The sequence below is a fragment of the Epinephelus fuscoguttatus genome, linkage group LG1 (genome assembly GCF_011397635.1).
Source record: "Epinephelus fuscoguttatus linkage group LG1, E.fuscoguttatus.final_Chr_v1".
Lineage (NCBI taxonomy): Eukaryota > Metazoa > Chordata > Actinopteri > Perciformes > Serranidae > Epinephelus > Epinephelus fuscoguttatus.
The window spans coordinates 8703029-8720434 of NC_064752.1; the positions used below are offsets into that span (position 1 = coordinate 8703029).

The 17406-nt window shown below is 41.7% G+C and overlaps 1 protein-coding gene across 1 annotated transcript; it reads right to left on the reverse strand.

The window, feature by feature from the left end:
• Positions 1-639: 639 nt before the first annotated feature.
• Positions 640-16705, reverse strand: rbl1 (retinoblastoma-like 1 (p107)). Its single transcript, XM_049584441.1, has 22 exons — positions 16432-16705; positions 15071-15204; positions 14533-14736; positions 14182-14246; positions 13661-13789; positions 13113-13276; positions 12818-12882; positions 12493-12667; positions 11635-11801; positions 11154-11266; positions 10888-10991; positions 10345-10482; positions 10027-10191; positions 9742-9898; positions 9433-9657; positions 8055-8242; positions 7526-7702; positions 6867-6938; positions 6649-6736; positions 6094-6242; positions 5806-5970; positions 640-4392 (listed from the first exon to the last, which is right to left on the reverse strand). The coding sequence occupies exons 1-22, from the start codon at positions 16591-16593 to the stop codon at positions 4198-4200; spliced, it is 3201 nt and encodes a 1066-aa protein (XP_049440398.1). The 5' UTR covers positions 16594-16705; the 3' UTR covers positions 640-4197.
• Positions 16706-17406: the final 701 nt, after the last annotated feature.

Sequence of the window (17406 nt, forward strand, 5' to 3'; positions counted from 1 at the left end):
AAATTGATAAATATGTCGATTGATGTGATGTTATATCGGGTCTTTGGTCAACATGATACTTGCTGATATCACAAAGTCCGCCACAACATGATTTCGATTCAATTCAATTCAGGGACATGAGATCAATATGAGACAATATCAGGAAATATCCTCATTATCTTTATCTTGGCTGCCTGGTGCGAGGCCGCCAGGGGAAAGGTGACACAGGAGTGCCACGGCAAAATCAAGGCATATCTTGAAGACAAGATTTCAAAACTTTTCCACGAATTTTCAAGAACTCATACATTTTTCCCCCAACATATCAGATTTAAAATATTCAAACAGAAATTGAAGAAACGTATGATGGTAAACAAAACGACACGTCAACTCATATAACAGCGACGATGACAATATGTTTATGTTTTCACTTTGCATCGATGATGTTGGATAATTGACCGCTGAATTAATATATCGATCCAGGTCGACCATCTAGTGGATTTTTTAAGACTGAACTTCAAATCTGAAATATAAAACTGATTCAATATTTTTTGACCTAAACTCTAATCCTACGTTGGAGCTTTGAAACAGCAAATACAATAAATACAATAAAGAGAAATTTGTGCAGACACAAGGAACACAAATGAACACAAAGTGCTCAAAGTACATTTTATTTTACAAAACTTTTGACAGTTTGTAGAAAATACAAATATACTGGTTGGAAAGAGTTCAGAAAAGTTACAAAAATGACACAAATGCTTTCCCTGCTTTCAGATTCATTTCCATTACTGTACTTTTTTAAGCCATCTGGGAACAAAAGCTACAACTTTAATTTGCATTTTACAACAAGTGGTTAGTTTTTCTCTGTCTCCTTTGCTACTGTGCTTTTAGCAAACCAGGTGCGAACAAAACAGAAGATGTTAAATTGTTAGATTGTTTTCTAAAATGTTAAATTCAATAAAACTGATGTGTAGATGCTACACACTGAACATACAAAAATGCTGCTTCAATCAAGCACTCTTATTGCCTTTTATTACAGCATTTTACAACAATCAATGGTTCATAACCACAAAAATGAAAGTTAAAAGGAAACAGTAAGAAGTAGTGAGTAAAAGAATTATTCTCCCTCAGCAATACAATCTCTATAAAAACTAGAGACCTCTGAAAATATAGTAGTGGAAGACGTGTTTATACTAGAAAATGTACAATACAGCTTGATTTGGCAAATCCTGTTAAAGGAAACTATTTACACAAGTTTAAGGTTGAAAACTTTACATTTTTTCTTTCAAATATATTTCGACCTGACGAAGAGCAACAAGCTTCAACTTCTGTTTGAGAACGAGAATCGAACCATCGACCTCAGGCTTCTCAGTCTCTGATATATGATCCTCAGCATCAGGTTAAAACTCCACTGTGAGTTTTTACTTTTTACAACTTGAACTTTAAATTTTTAATACTGTATATGTATTTATTTATTTGTGTTGGCAGGAAACAGCGAACACTGCCAGGGGCAAGATGTTTGATTTTCACCCTGGCTAAAAAAAAACAAACAAAAAAAAAAAAAAAATTAAAAAAACAAAAAACAAAAAACAAAAACGTGCGCTGAACTGTTGTTATAGCAACCTAAATTCTGGTTTCACATCAGTAAAATGAAAGAAGATGAAAATGCCTGCTGAAGGTCATCAGACGCAAAGCTTAAAATAAAATTAAAGTGTTGAGTGTTTTCTTCTTTGTGGGAAACATCAGTACCACTGTGAAATATCTCCTTTCAACGCTGGGTTTTAATAAAAGTTTCTACCACACTGGCCTGAATAACAGACATGACATTATATTTCACTGGAAACTATGTTATAAAACAGTGGGTTGTATTATACTGTAAAACATTTTTGTAATCAACAGGAGCAGATATCCGACTGAATAGACGGAGTACCTTCTGCTGAATTATGGGCTGTTTGTAGCTACAAGCCTAATTTATGATAGGGCAGTCAAAACTATCGCTCCACAGAAATTAAATCATCGTACATCATTTTATGCTTCTGCGATTGGTTTTAAGTCATCTCCGTGGTAACCAGGGACACTTTGAGTGTATTTCTGTCTCGTTTAGTGAAGCACAATCTACACAGACAGCTGTTTGAATCACCTAAATATCCAGCTGTATCTGTGCTTTGACGTTTTTACCATGTAAGTCTGGTTTGATCAGCCCCCAGTCTGTGCGCTGCAGATTTCAAAGAATAAGTAAATACAAACACTGCTGATTTCCTCCTGTGGCACTGCCATGAGAATATTTTGGTTGAGTAAATGTCTGCTGTCAGTCAGCCTGGTGAAAACACAGCCAGCCGTGGGTCATGTCGATGAAGTAAGTAAGTGCTATATCATAGGCAGCTGGACTTGCTTGAGTTTCTTGAAGACGTTTCATCTCTCATCCAAGAAGCTTCTCGAGTTCTTAATGACTGACGATGCCTTTGGGACCGTACACATGCCGCGTCTTTTGCGCCTTCAAATTAATTATTTTCAATGAATATGCACGGGATGCATACACAAACACCAGAGCCACTCCGTTGTGGCACGTAGGCGTTCCTGAGCACCTGTTTTTCAAGGCGTGACGGCTGCGCCCTGAGATAAACCGAATTCAACATGCAGCAGCACGCATTGCATGTCATGTGATGAGGAACAACCAATCACAGCCGACAGTTGTCTCTCTCTTCTTCCGTAAATATCAGTCTGTGATAAATATGGAAGAGAAGTTGATAATTTTGGTGCAGGGCTGCCACAGCTTTTCATCTGTCTGACAGACGATATATCAACACACTTATAAACAGCTCCTGGAAGAAGATCAGCTTTGCACTCAGGATTTCAGGTAAATAGGATATGACCTCACGTTTTCAAGGCGGTTAATGTACATCCCCGTAGAACTGAAGAGGCCTCTTGGATGAGAGGCGAAATGTCTTCAAGAAACTCAAGGAAGTCCAGTTGCCTACGATATAGCACTGATGACAGATGTAGGATGCTGAGCGCAGCTCAGAGTCTGTGTGGATTTAAAACTACTATCTCTATGGCGATGTTAGTAACACTACCAATCACATCGCACAACAAAATATGAAGGTGGTCACGACATAAAATTCTTCAAGCGCGCGACATGAAAGGAAGCTGACACTTTATTGCTAAGACAGAGAGTTTCTTAATGTCAGTTCACAGAGGGCTGTAGGAGCTCAGCTAGTTTAGCCTAACCTATGAAAGTTTCTGTGTTTTGCTACCAAAGAGTGGAAATAAAATTCCTGCAAAGTGAAATCGAGTCAAAAGTGTCTCCTGACATCCTCACGGCAGAAACAGTCCATCAAGCTGCCAACAATCACAGCTGAATTTGATAATGAGGAGCTCAGAAAGTCTGAAAAATTTCCAGAGTAAATAGTTGAGACAGCTTCAAGAGTCCGACAGGAGAGAGACTGAGTATGTGACAAGATTCACGACTGTGGGATTTACATTCTGCTGTAATGTAAGTATTTCATGTTTCACAGGAGGACAGCTCTCTTTACAGTATCCCCTGAAAACCTTCCTATTTTCAATAACTATATTTCAACAAAAAATGATCTCATAATCAGTCTTATTATATTCAGGCCACTGTGGTATTTTTAACTTTTCAACATAAAAAATGAAAAAAATGTGAAACCATCCTTTAAAGAGTAACAGAAGTCTGAAAAACCTGCCTGTGCTGCCACCTAGCAGCTGCAACCAGTGAGTTATGACACTCTTGACTGTGTAACAATGGCACAACATTTGCATTTGTGGGATAAAAGTTAAAGATACTTTTATAAAAGACTTTTACAAAACTTAAAAAAGACCTCTAAAGAGTCAAACGGTTCATCTAAAGTCAACAAGTCTTCTAAGGTGAAAAGGTGAAACAGGTGTGGTGTGTCACGGATTGCGTTTTGATTCCTGATATGGTTCAAATATCACATTGTAGATATTATTATTGGTGCCAAAGTCCAATTTGTGAGGTTGTGACAACTCTACAAGAGGAATTACAGGGATAAAATAAAATGGCATGAATTGTGCCATTATGTTCTGCTCAGGTTCTCTGACCCTCAGGTCATAATATATAAAATGTCACAATCAAACGGACATCAGTGATGAAAAAAGACTCTTAATGTCTTGTTTCATCAGTAACTGTTCTGTGATGAAAGTTACTTGAATGTTTCACGCGTTTCTCCTTCTGTCAGCCCGTCAGTGACTCTGCCGCTCGGACACGACGTCCTGCAGACGCTTCAGTAGCACGTCTGGACTGCTGCCATTCTCCGGACACGCCCTCTTACTGGGGGAGTCGCAGGATGACGACATCATCACATCCCCCTCCATGGTGAAGGCCCTCTTCCTGCTCACAGAGCCCTGACGGATCATCCGGTTTATGTCGGATAACTCCTGGATGGAGGGACAAGACAGAAGAGGAAGAAAGACATGGTTAATTAATAACATATATTTTAGATTTATGGCACCTTATTTATATATTTTGGATTCAGGGTGTCCCACACATTCATTTATTAGTAGCAGCCTGATATGATGTCACCATTTGCTGCCACATGCTGATTTTCCATTTCTGGAGCTGGACCTTTTATGTGGAGCCTGTGGGAACAGTTCAGTTCAGAGCTCCAAACTCTCAGAGTGCAAAGGGAACTCTGAGCACAGATGGATCAGAGTTGAAACAGGCAACTACTTGCAACGTATCGTTCTATAAACCTGCTGGTTCACACCAATGCAACTAGATGAGACAGTGTATCATCTCTATGCAACAACTCTGTACTTCTGCTCTGATTTTCAGATTTTCAGACTTATTTTGTGGCTGAATATAATTTGTAGCTTCTTAAAATATGAATGAGGATAGTGATAGTGAGATACTGGCTGCAGCTGCATCTGTAGTGGTGATGAAAGGACGAAAAACTTAAAACAAGCAACAGATTGACTGTATTCATGATAAATAGGCCTCAATAATATAAGTAAGCAGTGCCAATTACTTTGTCAATGAGGGGGCGGGGTGCGAGAGGGGGCATAAGCACATACAGCGAGCAGCAGCAGCGCTCCACCGTCCGACACCAGCCCACTTGAGACAGAAACAGAGGGCTCGGCAGGGACTGAGCACCTGCCGCAGCAAGTGAACACGCCGTCTGCAGTCATTTTAACTTGACCAGCGGACTTCACTACAAGCTGATTGGCTGTTGAAACAGGTGACGTGTTTTAAAACCAGCCTCTGATAATCTGACCAGCTGAGTTGCGAGTGACACCATCAGCTGGCCTGAGTCGAGCTCAGATGGCCAGTTCACACTGCTGCAAACCTTCTCTGCAACGTTCTAAAATGGTTTCATCTCGTCGCAAATCTTTGGTCTGAACTGGGCTTAAGAGTTTGCTCTTCTTGCCTCTCAGGAGCTGCTCCTCTAATCCATGCTCTAATAAGCTCTGATCAATCAATCCACAAACTGATCGACTGAGCAGAGTGACTGTTGAAACGAAAAACATGGAGGAAGTGCTGAGTGTTGCATTAACTAGGGAAAACACAAACAAAACAAAAGCTTTTATTCCTAATAAAAAAGCTGCTTCTCTCTGGTGTTGAGGTAAATATATTCCTGCTAACTTTAATTTCTCACCTTGAAGCTTGAAGCCCAATTCAACAACTCAAATGTTACACTTCAGTATTCACAACAATGACATTTACAGCCTCGAGACAAAGAGGCTTATCCAGAACTTGCAGGCACTAATTTTTAAAATACAAAAAGCAGTTTCCAAAAAACCCTCCACTGTATTCAGATGTGTGTGTGTGTGTGTGTGTGTGTATGTTCTTGCCTTAGATGGGCTGCTGTTGATCCTGTACGTGTAGGAGTTGGGTGTGAGGCAGGCTGCAGAGTTCTTGTGAGGGGAAACATACAGCGAGTGTCTCTGAGAAATCCGGCGAGGGGAGAGAGGCTGAGCCCGGACAGACGGGAACGGAGACAGAGGGGGAGCGTCCGCCTGGAGGATCAAACACACACACACACACACACACACACACGTTCACAGTCAAATTATGTAAGTGCATCGTATTAATTTCATTATAGTGAACCCAGTTTTCTGCTGTGGGTTATCGTGTCGTACCCGGTTGTCATGGGTGGCGTATCGCAATGCAAAGCCCTTCATCTTCAGGACGAAGACATTGTTGTAGAACTGGATAAGGTCACCACGTTCCTCCTCCCCTGATTGGTCAGAGTTCGCTTCTCCTGAGACCTGATTGGTTTTCTCTGCAGCTGAAGACAAAGATGGATCAACTGTTATTAGTTATTAATCAGATGAAACTACCAAACGCGTCGGCTCCAGCTTCTCTGATGCCAGGACATCACCATACTGGATCCTGTTGGGTTTTTCTGATTAGCCAATTAATCCACTGCATTAAGTTCATCTGTGACTATTTCAATAATATGAATTTAACACTTTTTGGGCAAAAAATATGACATAAACATAACACTGGCAAAAACATAATAGTAAGATAGATAATGAAAATAATTGTAAATTGAATCTCACTGTTCAGTGGATTTAATTAATCTAAATATCAACATTTTTAAATTGAAAGTCGTTATGTGTGACCAACGTTTAACAACAGACCATCATCTTTACATTCAATGTGTTTATGAAGGATGTGTGTCTGTTTCTTACATTCGCCACCTGAAACAGGATCCACCTCCATGTTCTCATCAGTCACCTGCTCTCTGGGAGTGTGACGCAGCAACACGCTGCGGTATACCTACACACACACACACACACACACACACACAAAGTAAAGTAAAGTAAAGTAAGTTGGTTTGTAAATTGTTGTTGTATCATGGTATACAGTGGTGTGTCCCTGTGAAGTGCAGTGTGTGTGTGTCTCTCACATGGCTGCTGGCTTGTGGTTGGCTGCGATAACACTTCATGATGTCATGGAAGGTGTGCGTCTCTTTGGTGATCTGCAAGGAAGGAAAAAAATGACAGGAAATTAAAATATTTACATGCACAGGTCAACTTCACCCAGCCAGCTGATTTCTGAAAGCAACAGTTCAGTCTACATTGTTTTGGTCTGAGTGGCTGAGTGTTGGAGATATCGATCTTTTCCCCGATATAATGAACCCAGATAACACTCGGCTTGTGGTGCCCAAAGCAGCAAAAAAAATATGTTTGATAAACTTGACAGCAATGCTTCTTTCCAGAAATCATGAAGCATGCATCTACTGCTAGCTCACCTAGCACCATCAAACTTTGTCTGCTCATGTAGCACCGATTTTGCATCTTTCTACTTTATAGACAGACCCATTTTATGAAAAGACCATCTTTCAAGCAGTGAAATACTTCTTTACTGACACAGTGAGGTTTTCTGCTCAACAGAGAAAGAGTATTCAGGGAAACTGCCAAAAAATTATTTCCCTCCAAGGAAAACATTTCTGATTCATAAATTAAAAACTGTGTTACGCTGCCAGAAACATGTTTCCCTGTGAGGCAACACTGTTCTTTAAAACATGGTCACATATGTTCTTTATTAAATGTGAAGCTTTCTCACTTTGGATATGATGTAAACGCTGCACAGCAACAGCTGGTCCAGATGTCTGTCCTTCATCAGACTGGTGCAGTGGACCAGAGAGTGTTCGAAACACGTCCAGATTTTCCCTCGCAGCTCCGACGGGACATCCATCTTCGCACACAGATCCCTCAGACGTACACTGGCCAGGTGATACACCTGGAGACAGATACAGAGGAGACGAGCTGGTCAGAAAGACGAAACAAGTGCAGGAAAACACCACCGGACGTTTTTGTATTTTATGTGTGGAAATATTTTTTGCATTCATTCAATAACACAAAACATACTAAAGATATTCACAGAACCAGAGAAAAAATAAGAAAACAAAAAATTACTGAGTCTTGAAAGTCCTGAACTCCATGTCAGTACATGTCAATCATGAGCCCATGAATTTCCCTTTACAGGGCTTTAAAATCTGATCCTTACAACATACAACAACCTCTATTTATGCTACGCCAAGTCAATGAAATCACATCCACAATAAACGATGATGTTGATAAAGGTTTTCTACCTTCCTAAAAAACAGCGCGAGTGATCCAGTGCGACGCGGCCGTCCCATTCCTGTCTGGGCATCGGAGGTTGCGGGTGCGGTGGCGGCGCGGCTCGGGGAGGCGGTCAGCAGGAACTGAGCGGTGATGGTGCCAGAGGAGTCACACGGCTGAACCGGGATCAGTGTGATGGTGCGGTCGTTATTCATACCTGGAAACATTCCCACACAACTGTCAACAAGATAAACTTGTTTTATGAGCACTTGATTCAGTGTGTCAGGGTGAGAGTCTGATTCATGTACAGCTTCAGAGAAAGGCACTAACTCTGGAACTCGTTATTTGCAGGCCTTTGTTGAATGCTCTGATCTGATCTGACGATCATTAAAACACAGATACACTTGACTTTAATGCAGAGAGCACAAACAGTTCTGCCAGTTAGAGGCTGCATGACAAACTTTCAGGTTTATCCAGACAGTTCCAGTGTTGATATACATCAAGTTTCATGTTTCATCTTTATTTAAAAAAAATCCTGATAATGTGACAAAGCGATGGTCATCACATACATGCAGTTGGTGTTCATGGGAACGCCCACAAAACATCTTTTTATGGCGAGGGGGAAAACAAAGCTACTACATTGAAGAGTAGCTGAGTGGCTTTCTGCACGTTGGAAAATCTTTAAAGTCCTGAGTTTGTGAATATTTTTCAACCTGGACCCTATTCTTCCATGTTTTTTCTTCCAAGCTGGCACAAAAAAGGCAAATGAGTAGCACCCAACGCATGACCTTGTGTTTTCCAGGTGGTTAAAGACGCGGCATGTGTACGACCCCTAATCTCCAGGGCTGGTACCTGCGGTTATTCCACAGGCTAGTTAATAACATGTCGGGCAGGAAATCCAAAGTGTGGGATCATTTTGAGAAGGTGAAGGACGAACCCAAGGTGATATGTAAACTCATCTTCATTGGTCGACTACAAACATGACGTATCATCTGAAACATGGAAGTAGCTACATGCCCATTAGCCCACAGTGTCATTAACAGGCGGCTCGCTCAGTGTGTGACGTGCACACATTAATATCGTAAACATGTGGGTGACTACTCGACTAATGGCCCTAAATGACGAATATTGGTTGAGTAGAAAAATTCTTAGTCTCGGGCAGCCCTAATACTTGACAGCTTCAGTTCAGCTTTTGTTATGTTCAAAGTGATATGGAAATGTCACCAGGTGTGACTGACATCATGACTTTTACCTAAAGGTGACAGCGCGCTTATTCAGACATGAGCCAGAGAAATTAAACGGCCATCACAATAACATAAAGTCTCTTTGTTTGCAGTCATGTTTGCTGAAGGCATCTCCTTCATATTCTGTGTTCAGTGATGTAAAACGTGTAAATGTGTCATCTACCTTGCAGTGGGAAACTCAAGACGGTGGCCTGGGAGCCCTGACTGATCTTCAGGGTGCTGCTTGAGCCAAATGTCAACCTCTTGGCTGGTGACGACATTGGACTCAAGCTTGGAGCCACTCCTGATGTCGTGGCCGGAGGGTCGTCGCCAAACAGACGCCGCTTAGCGCTGCCAGCTGCTGGGGAGCTGTACCTGTCGTGGACCGACAGCGGGGAGGGAGGCACATCTGGAAGATAGAAACGGGTAACAAAGTTGATCGAAGCTCATTTGTAACAACAAAAAACATGTACCTTCACACCTGAACACTCACCTTTACGTGCGCTGCCCAGGCCTGACCTGAACTCTCTGATGCGGGGGTGGATGATGGGGGAGAGGGCGACCAGAGGCAGGTGGGACTGACCTCCACTGGTAGAACCAGGACCAGAACCAGGACCAGAACCAGTGTCAAGACTGGAGGAAAAATTCACCTTAAGAGAAAGATGACGAGAGAAAGTTAATGAGAGGTCAGAAAGTAGGACAAGATGAAATAATCAAAACAAAAACAAAGAAATGAAGTAGCAAGAAAAGGAGGAAAGTTTGTGTGTTTCCTGCTGACCTCCTCCACTGTGGGGACTTTGTTCCCAGCAGCCTGCAGGGCGCTCCACAGGGCAGAGTCTGCGCTCCACGCTCTGCTCTCCAGAACTTGCTCCTCGATCAGGTTCAAATGCTTCACCATGTCTCTGGACAGGCCTTCCTCAGAGCGGATAAACACCTCAATCACCTGCACACAGATAAAGAAATACAGTTATATTCTTATTCAAACTACTCCATGAACGGAGGCAAACAGACACAGGAGAGAAGGACATGAGAATTTGAAAGGATTTCAATGGTTGTTTTAAGTTGTAAAAGTGTGTATGTTATGAGTGTGTGTTACCTTAAAAAAGTAGAATGGGGAGAGTTTGAAGATGTTGATGATCCAGGGGAAGGTTCTCTGGGAGCTGTAGGAGAACAACACCACCTCCAGACAACACGCCATCAGGGAACAGTGGAAGATATCCTGCTCCAATAACACCTAAACACACAGATTTATATTTACCTAAAGTACCAAAAAGCCTATAGTACAATTACAAAAAAACTTCATGTGGCAACAAACAAATAAAACACATCTGGAGACGTCTGATGAAACGAGAAGGAAAGCAGAGTTTGGGGCTTTTTTAAATTTTTTATAACGATTAAATAAAATACAGTGAGGACTGGACGGAGCAGTGATTGACAACAACTTCGCCCACATGTAAGAGGACTGTCTGCAGTGGAAACGCTAGGGTCTAGGTACCATGTCTGAAGTGTCACTTTTGGTTCCAATGGTATCATACAGAAACTGTTTGGTGGAAACGGGGCTTTAGAAAGCTTATATAGGCTCGTAAATGGTAAGTGGACCTTGAGTTTAAACTGTGACACACATGTGGCTGCTGCTTACACTCATGTCTTTGCCTTGCAGCCGTTTGGTCTCCTGCACCATGACATTCTCAAGGATCTTGTAGTAAAGGATCTCAGCCAGCTTCAGTCGGTTCTCTGCAAAGTCTGAAACAAAAGACAAAAGGTAAAACACACGTTAAGTTACGTACTGTAATTTAATTTAAATTTCATATTGCAGTCGGAGCATTCAGTGAGAGAAGTAAATCTTCTCATGAGCTGACTTAGGTAGGTTGAAGCAGTTATATGTGTGTGTGTGTTGTGTGTTACCTATATGAGAGCCAGGCATGTCCTCTGAGTCGTTTGTGTAATGTTCTTTGAATGTTTGTCCCAGTGTCTTCACTCTGCCCAGTATAGACTCTGTGGGATCTCTGGAGCACGACCTTCAATCACAGCACAGGACACACTGTCACCATGGAGGGTAATGTTTCACTGTTACTACTTAAAAAACTACTAAAACAATTATATGATTACCAAAATAGATTCTGTCACTCAACTATCTGATTGAATCATTGCAGCTTAAATTGTGACAATCATATAAGTATAATCAATGTTTTTTTCGTCTAATCTTTCACTACAGTTTTTCAGAATTCAAATCAAACGCAGTCTCATCTGCTCCACTCCACTGTTTTCCTACTCCATCATAATTTCCTCCACTTTACTTGACTTCATCCTGCTCCGGTGACGCTCGACGCTGCTGAACTACAACAAACGAGACAAGAAGCACAAAGAGGCACAAAGAGGAACTGACTTGAAGATCTGCATCAGGTGGTCACTGGGCGCCGCCCTCAACCCGGCCACCATGCTCTGCAGCCGGCTGACGCTCTGTGTCGCCGAGGAGACGGGCGTGACGAGCAGGTCCTTCTCCTTCAGGTAAACTCGTCCGGTCAGAGGGGTGGAGGGGGCGAGAGAGCCTGACTGCAGACACAGTGGGAGAGTTTATACCATCAGTGTGTCTCTATAAAGCTGTTTTGTTTTTTTTTGTATTTCTTCTCCACAAGTTGTTGACTGTGTCTGAGACTTTTAAAAAATGTAAACTATGTATTGTGTTTTCAGCAGGGAACAATGGGCTTGGAGTGAAGAGCCACAGGCAGACAGAAAACAGTGCTGGTTTTGACACTTTTGTGGAATTTGTTGACAATAACCTTCTGTGCATGTTGTTACCAGATCTATGTGTGTGTGTGTGTGTGTGTGTGTGTGTGTGTGTGTGTGTGTGTGTGTGTGGTTGGCGCAGGGCTTCCCACATATTTATTTGTGATGACTTGCCATGATAACAGCTGCTGCCACATATTGATTTTTTTAATATTTTATTTTTGGAGCTGGACCATTCATTAGGAGCACTTTTAAAAAACACACTTTTTTGTTTTTCATTGCACCACACTTTTCGAGAGCGGAGCGTACTCCTGGCACAGAAAGCAGAAGACCGCCAGGTGCAGTGAAAGTGAAACTTAACCACACAGTGAGCTAGGTCTAAAGGTTTGCTTTAATTTGCCTCTGCAGCAGCTGCTCCTCTCATCCATCAATCTGATCTGATGAGCTCTGATCAGATCGACTGACACCACAAAGTGCTGCTGTGGATAAACTCGTGTGTGTGTGCCTGTGTGTGTACCTTCTCTACATGTTGTTGCAGCTGGTTCTGAGTAGACGTCTGGCTGGCAGATGGCTCCTGAACAATCTTCCTGGGAGTCCCGATTTCTTCGTCCGCATCGGCTCCCAGAAACACTCGCTCATCGAAATCTCCCACCGTCAGCACGTACTCCTCGTACTCCCGGTTTATGGCTTTACTGTAAACATCACACACAAAGACGTAACATTAACCACTGCAATATCTCAGAGAATTAACTTTAATTCAGCCGCACAGATTTACAGACAGAGTGGAAAAAAGTGACTTTTCCTGATAAGTGACATCTACCTCTGGTCCCTGATGAGCTTACTTGTTATCAATGAAGTTCTGAGGATCCAACATTTCTGTCAAGTGGTCCTCGTCGCCTTTCAGGATCTGAGAGGAAGAGGGGTTAAGCAAACAAGACTTTACAAAACAGGTAAATGAAAATTAGCCTGTTTGCTTTGAAAAACATAAGTAAAACCTGGATTGGAGATCAGAAAAACAGTAAGTACACCTGTATATGCGCAGATTTGTCAACCAAAGAAAAAAGCAAAGGAAGAATGAGGACTGAAGGAGGAAAGTCAGGAGGGTACAAACCTGTGTTTGTGTGTATGTGTGTGTACCTGTTTCTGGAACAGTTTCAGTATGTAGGGTTTGAAGTAGTGCTGTTTGATGCCCTTTGCCTCCACCACCAGTCCGTCGTGCAGCTCGCATAACCTCTCCAACACACACGGAGGAGGTTCATCTGGTGAAACGTGTCCGTCAACACGGTACAGAGCAGGCAGACCTACAGACACACACACACACACACATTTATTTACATGCCAATACACAGACTTGTGTGTACCGTGTGCTTTTAAACTAACAAGCAGAGTGTACACGTTATAATGAACCCGCCTATGTAGTTGCATCTTACTATCTGAATAATGTGCCCTTTAAATTACAGGAAAACCAATGACATTAAACTTGTTTTTTGTTGGTCAGTGGTGCGATCACTGTCTGCAGCCATAAAACAGCAATATGTCAGCAATGCGCCTGAACACACCTCATTTTAAGACTTGACACAGATGGGCTCAAGAACATTTGTTCCTTACACTTGGGCCCTGGCTGTGATAATGGCAACTGTGTCATTTAAAACTAGACTCACCCTCACACACATCTTAAAGCCTACCTCTAAACGTTGGGTTGATGAGGTCCCTCCTGTTGGCACACAGCAAAGCGTTGCCAAACACCAAGTCCAGACAGCAAAGCAGCAGGTGATACGAGTTCACCAGGTCATCACCAATCATACGGAAGTTACCTTCACAAATACACAAACATCACAAGTCACACACTGGTAATCTGCATCTTTACAGGAGCTATGACAATTAGCTGTAGTAGTAGCATTAGTGGTTGTCCGTCCATCTATTGCATTCTCATGATTGTGATATCTTAAAATACCTTGCAGGAATTTCTTAAAATTCTTCAGTTTTGAGAAAATAATCAACAGATTAATCAAGAATGTAAATAACCATTAGTTTCAGCTCTAGACTAAACAATTCAAATATCATTTAGAGGTATGAAGGGGTCTGTTAGGTCTATTATTAAAAGTAAAAACTAAAGCAAAGCGTCACTTTGAACATCTTTACTGACGTCAGTAAAATCATGACAGAGTTTAGAGTTGCTCAGCAGTGTGTTTTTGTTTCTTGGTACCTTTGGTGTAGACAAACAGAGTCCAGCAGAACTTGAACACATCGCTGATGTGACAGGGCAGTCGCCTACAGGGCCAGAGGACACACACACTTGGTTAGACTGCACTGGGTTGACTGTGTGTGTGTGTGTGTGTGTGGTGGCTCATCTCTGCAGGAGCAGCAATTTCAGAAACAATGACTTAATGTGACAGAGAGAATAAAATCTTTGTTCTTGTGTTTCTTGCTTCAGGGTTAGCAGCATGTGTGTGTGCGTGTGTATGGTCAGAGATCAAACAAAGACGAATATTGTATCTGACGAGAGGAAGAGTAAGAAGCAAGTTTAAAAGTGTGTGTGTGTGTGTGTGTGTCGTGCCTGTGTTTCCTGCTGCGTGGCTGTCGTGGCGGCTCCCCACCCTGAGGGTTCTGAAACATGTCCATGAAGATGGGCTCAAACTTGCGGAAAATCACTGTGGAGACCTCAAAATTGCGCTCCAGCCGCTCCACGCGCAGCCTGAAGTCCTGCGACAGGTTGGACATATCGGACCACTTCCTCATCTTGGAGAAGAACTGGATCAGACTGGGAGGACAGGGAGAGACGTGTGAAGGGCAACATAAAAAAGCCAAATTATTATCGCTAAACTTAAACAACATAAACAAGCTCCAGAAACAAAAAATATATCACACTAAAACACCCTTTAGTGAAACCTGGAAAGGCCAGTTCCAGTTCACCATAAAATTAGTTGGTTGACAGAAAAATAATCTGCAACTATCTTGATAATCAATTAATCGCTTTGGGGTGTTTTCAAGAAAAAAAGGTCATTTTGTGGGTGAAGTTTTTCTTTAAAGGTTTATTTGGTGTGTTGTGATTTGCCAGATGGTTTTTTTGTATTGCCGTGGCAACAGAGACTGACCTGAGTTTGGCGGTGCGAAGGATCCTGGTGAGGGAGACACAGTTTCCCTCCATCAACCCTTTACCCACTGTGGGAGTGGAGCCCTTCCTGCAGGCTGCATACAGAGAACACGCCAACCAGTGGACCACCTCTCCCTGCACAAACACAGGAGCGCACAATTCATTCAGCATAAACAGAAAGCTCACAGGCCAAAGATCCACTTCAAACACACAAACAAAAACGTGTACACATCAACAACAGCATGAAACGCTGCAGGCAGTAACAACAAAACATCACAAATACACAATTACGGAGCTGCAGAGTATGTATCTGGTTATTTTTTGATGAGGCTGTATAAGGGTCTAGTGAGTCATCACTCAGCTGTATTTGACTAATGAAATAAAAATAAATATCTTAATATAAAAGACCATAAGACGACCTGTCAGGCTGCACAATGTACCGTCACATCAGCATATTATTAGTATCTGTTCGCCACCACTTTGAAAAGGAAATATTATTCAGATACACCTTATTTTATTGGCTGCAAACTGAAATTTATATGTATCACCTGATCTTTCCTGAAACAATTACTCAATTCATTTTGTATTTATAAATCCACAGTAAACTAACTGACGGCTAACTTGATAATAGATTTTCTAAAATACAAAACGAGTTCAAGAGAAGCACAACTATCGAGCACTTTAAACAAGATGTACAAATTAAGTATTTATAAGAGGTATGCAGATGAAGAGGGGGTTGTTTATTTATTTATTTGGGCTTGGATGAGATTGGGTTTGTGTATTTAATATCTAAGACTGTTGTTTATTTATCTTTATTAATGGTGTAAAGTTTGGGACAGTTGTTGACCATTTCCTTTTCAAATGAGACATGATTAGTGAGAAGGGGGAAGGCTTACATAAGTGTGCACTTCCTGCTCCATTTTAGCATGTCTGTTTATTTTGTTTTTGTTTTTTATTTTGCTCAAAATAAAGCCACTCATCATTATACGACTTTGGGTGAAGTCCACATGCCTTAAAAGTTGTACTTAAGTACAGTACTGTAGTAAATGTACTTAGTTACTTTCCAGCACTGAAGGTAAACAATCCTAGGTGATCATGTTGGGCTCTGTGAACCTGTGATTGTTACAGGTGATATAAATACGTCACTGAGTGATACATAATTTCACGTGATTAAGTAGGTTAAATTAAAAATATGAGACAATAGGAACACGTCAGTTGAAGCCCTTCAAACAGTGTTTGTGTTCCACAGTTCCCTCCACAGCAAGTTTACAGCACGATGAAAGTTAGTGATGTTTCAGTGAGTCTGTATCTGAGCATCATGTTGGATCATTGAACAGAGGATAGATAGAGGACATGATTCACCTCCAGTGTGTATGTGTTCCAGATGGCAGTGAAGTTCTCCATGGCTTCAGTGGCAGTCTGCTCGTCCATGTTCAGCTCCTGACACAACGTCTCCAGACTCCTCCGCACCGAGCTCTCCTCCATCCTGCCCGACTCTGAATCCGACGACTCTTCGCCCCGCATCCGTACAAAATGTCCGCTTTTATAAAAACTTTACAGAAAAGAAAAATCCTCCTGAGTTTAAAATCCAAAACATCAACACACAACGACAGCTTCCCCCACGACCCGGCGGACTTCCGCTAACCCTCCCCACAATGCAGCGCGTTGGCGCGAAAACCGCCGAGTAGTAACCAATCAGAAGCGAGGGGAGCGTCATGTCCACGTGAGCTGTTCGCCCAACCCCCTTCCCCTGCTCGCGTGCTTCTTCCAGCCGGCCGACCGTTACTAAGCAACCGCTCCCTTCACGACCAGACACGATTCAACGGTGACTAACGTTTAAAACGTTGGTTTGAGCGATTTTTAAATAATTTTCGGCGAGTTTTATCGACATAAAATGGACAAAAGCAAGTAACAGTAGTACTTAGATCATTTTCTACGGAAGCTTATTACTGCCACACCAGGAAAAAAATAATGGGTCAGTATTACCTTATAACCTGAAAAGTTTATCGTACTAACAAGAAGTTTTTCACATTAAAACAATATATTTTCACGTTATAACAACATATTTTCACATTAAAATGTGATAACTTATATTGTAAAAATATGACAAGTTTCACGTTATGTAAGGGATAATGTATAATGAGCCGGAGAATACTGGGAAAATTATTTTCCCAGTATTCTCCAGCTCATTATACATTATCCCGCTTATTACACAGCTAATTATAAGTTAAATAAATAATTTGAGACAGAATATTGATTAATTATACGATTTTTATTGATTTATAAATTAATTTCCTGATGTTAAATTCAGACAAAACTGAAGTTATTGTTCTTGGC

Coding starts and splice junctions, on each gene's coding strand:
- rbl1 (XM_049584441.1), bottom strand. CDS start 16,593: ATGCGGGGCGAAGAGTCGTCGGATTCAGAGTCGGGCAGGATGGAGGAG. Junction 11,267..11,634: donor CACCTGATGCAGATCTTCAA/GTCAGTTCCTCT, acceptor CTGTGATTGAAG/GTCGTGCTCCAGAGATCCCA. Junction 6,737..6,866: donor AACCACAAGCCAGCAGCCAT/GTGAGAGACACA, acceptor GTGTGTGTGTAG/GTATACCGCAGCGTGTTGCT.